At 35.3% G+C, this 5879-nt stretch overlaps 1 protein-coding gene across 1 annotated transcript; it reads left to right on the top strand.

Annotated features, from left to right (window-relative positions):
• Positions 1 to 3007: 3007 nt before the first annotated feature.
• Positions 3008 to 5443, top strand: LOC110915351 (AAA-ATPase At5g17760). Its single transcript, XM_022160030.2, has 3 exons — positions 3008 to 3378; positions 3751 to 4531; positions 4810 to 5443. Exons 1-3 carry the CDS (start codon positions 3095 to 3097, stop codon positions 5248 to 5250), a joined length of 1506 nt encoding a protein of 501 aa, XP_022015722.1. The 5' UTR covers positions 3008 to 3094; the 3' UTR covers positions 5251 to 5443.
• Positions 5444 to 5879: the final 436 nt, after the last annotated feature.

The following is a 5879-nucleotide window of genomic DNA, read 5'->3' as shown; positions in this document are numbered from 1 at the left end:
GAAAGGAGGGGGCAGGTGGGGCCCACATCATTTCATCCAATAACAATTTTTTTTTAATTTTGTTTAATAGGGGGAGGGGGGTTATCTCACACTGCAAGTTGAGAGAAGACGTAATAAAGTCCCCTGGCTGATCTGAATCGTAGATGACACTGACGTGTCCTGATAAATCCTTCAAAAGCTTTATCCCATATCTTATAGCCATATTGTATATTGTAGTAGTTATCATCAATATTAAATATTGTCTTAACTGTAAAAACAAATGTGCTGGTTCACATGATTTCCGGACATAAACATAATATTTTCTTCATCTATTTTTCCGAGTTACGTTATGACGGCATACAAGAAAGTAATCATCACAAATTTAAGAGAGAAGCGTTTCGCACGTATGTGCAATGCCTAAATGTGAGAGACATGTGTTTCACATCTGTGAGCATATACTCTGCTGTTGTTGTACCAGAGTGAGTAATTTAATTTAAAAGTATTTGATTTAAGTGTTAATTGTCAAAATCATCCCTGAGGTTTGGGCACATTTGCCATGTTCGTCCAAAATGACACTTTTGTACCATTTTGCCCCCCACGTTTGTAACTTTTTGCCATTTTCATCCAAACCACTAACTTAGTTTATTTTTTCTGTTAAGTTAAAGGATATTTGGATGAAAATGGCAAATATAAACCACAGGGACGAAAATGGCAAATATGCTCAAACTCTTCTTAATTTCTTTTATTTAGTTAATGTTGTCACATATATAATAAAAATAATATACATGCAATTTTTATATGAAAAAAATAATAGTTTTGTCACATATTTTTTTTTTATAAATTTTCATCCATCCACTAAGTTAATTTTTTTCTATTAAGCCGAAAGATGTTTTAAATTTTTATAAATTAATTTTTTTGTATCAAGGTTATTATATGTTGTCTTTTGTTCAATAGAACTTTGTTTTCTTCCTCTAAGTAACATGAATATTTTGATTCCGTTTTTGAGAGTTTAACAAGAAAATAGCTCGTCGTGAAAAGTGTTTATCACAAAATATTAGATGGCATTTTACTTACTATTTGGTGGGTAATTTTAAGGTTTGGTAACGGTACGTTGTTTGATGGGGGAACTGGCTTTTGTTTTTCGTTAGGAGCGAATTTAAAAGAGTAGAAGATGAATTAAAAACTTGGTACATATGATAATATTTGTTTATTTGACATTTTTCTATAAGGTCACAAGCATTTTAGTTTTATAAAAATTAGAGGTTTAAGTAGATTTATTTTTATAAAATTGATCTATATAAACAACTGGAAATTAATTTCTGTATTAATTTATAAAATTTAAAACATCCTTCGCCTTAATAGAAAAAAATTAACTTAGTTAGTGGTTGGATGAAAATTTATAAAAAATATGTGAGAAAACTATTATTTTTTATATAAAAATTGCATGTATATTCTTTTTATTATATATTTGACAAAATTAACTAAATAAAAGAAATTAAAAAGAGTTTGAGCACATTTGCCATTTTCGTCCCTGTGGTTTATAGTTGCCATTTTCATCCAAATATCATTCAACTTAACAGAAAAAATAAATTAAGTTAGTTGTTTTGATGAAAATGACAAAAAGTTACAAACATGGGGGGCAAAATGGTACAAAAGTGTCATTTTGGACGAAAATGGCAAATGTGCTCAAACCTCAGGGGCGATTTTGGCAATTAACTCTTAATTTAATTTTATTTATTGTTTAGTTTGATTTTTCTTTTCTAGTAACTTTAGTACGTTAACTTTTTAAAAAAATCTTACTTTGCAACTAAGTTTTTTTAACATTGCGATGTAAATTTTTGGAGATGGATCATGCCACTGACGTATCAAACAGAACCGAATCTGACGATGTATAGTAATTTTATATTTTTAAGTATTTTTTTAACGGCAAATGTTACACACCAATAATTGTTAAATGCTCCCCTTCCCAGATTTGAACCTGAGACCTCCCCTTTAAAAGACAAGTGCCTCTACCAAGTGTTTCTCAAAAAGTAATCAAAACCGAGTTGTGAAAAGTACATGTAATAGAACAAAAACATACATGTTATTAAAACTATCTAACATTTTGTTTTTTTTTCTATAAACTGACTTCGTTTACCACTTCGTTATTCTAAGTCTGCATATGCCATTGCGACACTGCTATTTTTATCTAGGTTCTAATAAAAGTTTTGTTCAAAATTGAATGGGTCATGTATAATCGGTTTTTTTGTTCTTTACCACGATGAACCAAAATGATACTGTCTAAACAACTTCGATAGCGGTATGATCATTTATTTTATGGTGTCTGGTTTTTGGATTTCATTCCAATTCCGACTCAACAATATTGAACATAGAGTTGTATTTAAAATAGAGTATTTTTTGTATCGTAAGCTATAACGAGTGTCGCTGACCTATCGATGTTGTAACGAACCGAACCAATTCCGACCAAACAACATCAACATCGGTACTCATTTTCAATTGTTTTTTATCAATGTAAAAGACATGTTGATATCCTTTTAGCTGGCATGTCATGATTTTATTATTTTCTATTTCAGCTGTTATAACGAGTGCCGATATTGTAACACATGGAATCGATAGTGACTGAATTCCCACCGCATAACGTGAGGTATTCCGACTAGTTTCTATTAAAGATAATACGTTAAATACTAAACTATTTATAACCATTATAGCCTAGCAATATCAACGTGTGTACACAGTAAAGTTCTTTTTCAATTCATTAAGAGTTTTTGTCACTCTAATAAATACGTGAGTCTACAGAAAAGAGAAAAAACAATAAAATGAATAATAGATATATAGAGAATCGGATATTAGGAGTGTTTAAAAGATTAGTAAATTTTATAGAATTATGAATTGTAGTTAAATTATATAAAATAATATAAAGAATGAGGTGTAGACGTTATATTATAAAGTATATTTATTACAACACTTTATGTAATAAAAAGAAACACTCAATGACTCACAAAATTATAGTGTAATATCATGGCAATTTACAAGATGTTGCACCAATAAATACACACATGTCATTCCACACATTCCCCACAATCCCCTGTTTCTTTCTGCAAAAACCAACCCACCAATGGCAGCTCGAACTTTCCCGGATATGCCGACACCATCGTCTCTGCTATCGGCGTATGCCTCCATGTCAACCTCGATCATGCTCTTCCGAACAATGTTCGACCAGCTCTTCCCTAGAGAGCTCCGGCGATACATCATCGACACCTTCCGCTTCTACTGGAAACCAAAATCTTCCAAACTCACCCTCGTCTTCGAGGAGAAAGACGGCATCACCTCAAACCAGATGTATGATGCCGTCGAAGCCTTCCTCTGTTCCAGAATCAACCCCGAGTCCGAACGCCTCCGGTAATAATAATAGATTCCCATTTAGTTGCTTTAGTTTTCTTTTATACCGATATCCTACACACCCGGCTGGTAAGATGGGTGTGTAAGATAACGGTTTTTAGTTTTTTTTAGTACTGGTAACTCACACATAGGTGGGAGTGGGTGTGTGAGTTTAGCAGTTCTTTAGATTTTTTATAATACTGCTAACTCACCCACCCACCTACCTGCCGTATGTCTAACACCGGTCGGTGAGTGGTAAGGGTGTGAGTTAACAGTTTTATATTTTTTTTTTACTGCTAACTCGAACGCCTACATATAGCAAGGGTATGCGTTCGAGTTAGTAGTTTTAATTTTTTTTTTTTCTGAAGATATTATGTGATGAATCTTTCATAGGATCACAAAATCCGCTAAAGAAAACCACATCAATGTAAAGTTTGCGGACTCAGAGACGATAACGGACTCGTACGAAGGAGTTCCGGTGACATGGACATACGTCCGTCAGCAGCAACAGAACAGGCGTGGCGGAGGAGGCGGTGGTGACGGCAGCGACTTCGATTACCACGGCCACAACGTCTGGGCCGCGGAGAGAAAATATATCGAGCTGAAATTCGAGAAAAAGTATAAAGAAATGATAATAAGTTGTTACTTGCCATGGATATTACAAAGATCCAAAGAACTCCAAAACCAGAAAAAAGTGGTGAAGCTTTATAACCTGCAATCGTCGGCGTACGGGGGCGGACCAGGCGGGTACATAGAATCGGTGAATCTGGACCATCCGTCGACGTTTGAGACGTTGGCGATGGATCCGAAGATGAAGAAGGCGATTGTTGATGATTTGGATTTGTTTGTGAAGAGGAAGGAGCTTTATAAAAGAGTGGGGAAAGTGTGGAAGAGAGGGTACTTGTTGTATGGTCCGCCTGGGACCGGGAAGTCGAGTTTGATAGCTGCTATAGCTAATTACATGAAGTTTGATGTTTACGACTTGCAGTTGTCGTGTGTTGGAAGTGATTCGAGTTTGAAGAACTTGTTGTTGAGAACATCGAACCGGTCGATTTTGGTGATTGAAGATATTGATTGTAGCCTTCAGTTGCCGGACCGAAAGGCGCCGATTGTGTCTAAGTTTTCGGAAGTTATGTCTAAGTTTCCGGAAGTTAAAACCACTCGTGATCCCATGGTTTTTCTCCATTCTCTTGTGACCCTTACTATTCCACCCTTGTTGTTGCTTGGGATGAGCTCGGTACTGACTGGTACCGGAACCGAAAGTACCGGTACTGAAAATCTCCAAAAGTAGGTACCGGTATGTGAGGGTAAAAACCAGTAAATACCGGTACCGAAAATGTCAAAAGTCGGTACCGAATATGTACCCGGTTCGGTAAATTCGGTACCGGGTACTATTTGCTCATCCCTAATTGTTGCTCTCTAATTTTGTTTCAAATTTCAATCTTTTTGCAGTTTTCTCTATCTGGGCTTTTGAATTTCATAGATGGGTTATGGTCGAGTTGTGGCGACGAACGAATTATAATATTCACGACAAACCACAAGGAACGACTAGACTCAGCATTGCTTCGACCAGGGCGGATGGATGTGCACATTCACATGTCTTACTTGACGGTTGATGGGTTCGACACGCTAGCTGCTAACTACCTCAATATCCATGACGGCCAAGATTGGCGATTTAGGGAAATCAAAGAGCTTATCAAATGCAAGAATGTTACACCAGCGGAGGTGGCCGAGGAACTCCTGAAATCGGACGATGTGGATGTTGTGTTGGAAGGGCTTGTGAAGTTTTTGAAACGTAAGAAGATAGAAGAAGAGGAAAGTAAAGATGGGGTCGATGATGATGATGAAGAAAATGAAGTCCGTGAAGCTAAAAAGGTTAAAATTATATCATGATTTAAGAATTGAAGGCTTTTAGATGTTTTCTTCTTCTAGTTGAAAGGTTGTTTGGTTACATTTTAAGTTTTTGTTTCCTTTATTACTCCTTTTTGTTAAAGGTTTTACTTCAGGAAGAATTTTATGTTGCACTTGGACAACCAATTATCGGAATTTGAATGAAATATATTAAAACTAAGTGACCTTGACTTCATTGACAAGAAATGTGCTTAGTTCATGACTATTATATGCATTTGTTTGTGGACCTTTTCCCCCACTAGAAAGGTGTGTGTTGAAATTTATTTAATTATACTTCTTGTGATTTTAGGTAACTTAGTTTAATGATCAACTTAAACAAATTTATTTTTAGATTCAAGCTTGTTTAAATTCAGTTTGATTCGAGTTTTCAACGAACAATCTTAATTAGCTCATGAGTAGCTCGACTTGTGTATACCTTAGATTCTAAATTCGTTAACTCTGTTAGGATGATAGTTTAGGGTGAATAGAGAGGTTGAGAAGAAATGATTACATATTTGAAGGTGGATAAATATATCTTTAGTCTATGTCCACTTTATTATGCAGAGAATCAATCTACCGAAGCTTGAAGTTCAAGCCCATTTTTTGGGCATGATTCAACACGTGGCGTCTTA

Source organism: Helianthus annuus, chromosome 16 (assembly GCF_002127325.2).
Source record: "Helianthus annuus cultivar XRQ/B chromosome 16, HanXRQr2.0-SUNRISE, whole genome shotgun sequence".
Taxonomy (NCBI): domain Eukaryota; kingdom Viridiplantae; phylum Streptophyta; class Magnoliopsida; order Asterales; family Asteraceae; genus Helianthus; species Helianthus annuus.
This window is presented reverse-complemented; position numbering and strand designations above follow the sequence as displayed.

What these genes read in the sequence shown, in the direction of transcription:
- LOC110915351 (XM_022160030.2), top strand. Translation starts at nt 3,095, where the DNA reads ATGGCAGCTCGAACTTTCCCGGATATGCCGACACCATCGTCTCTGCTA. An exon ending in CCCGAGTCCGAACGCCTCCG is followed by an intron (nt 3,379 to 3,750) that starts GTAATAATAATA and finishes AATCTTTCATAG; the next exon opens with GATCACAAAATCCGCTAAAG. An exon ending in AAACCACTCGTGATCCCATG is followed by an intron (nt 4,532 to 4,809) that starts GTTTTTCTCCAT and finishes ATCTTTTTGCAG; the next exon opens with TTTTCTCTATCTGGGCTTTT.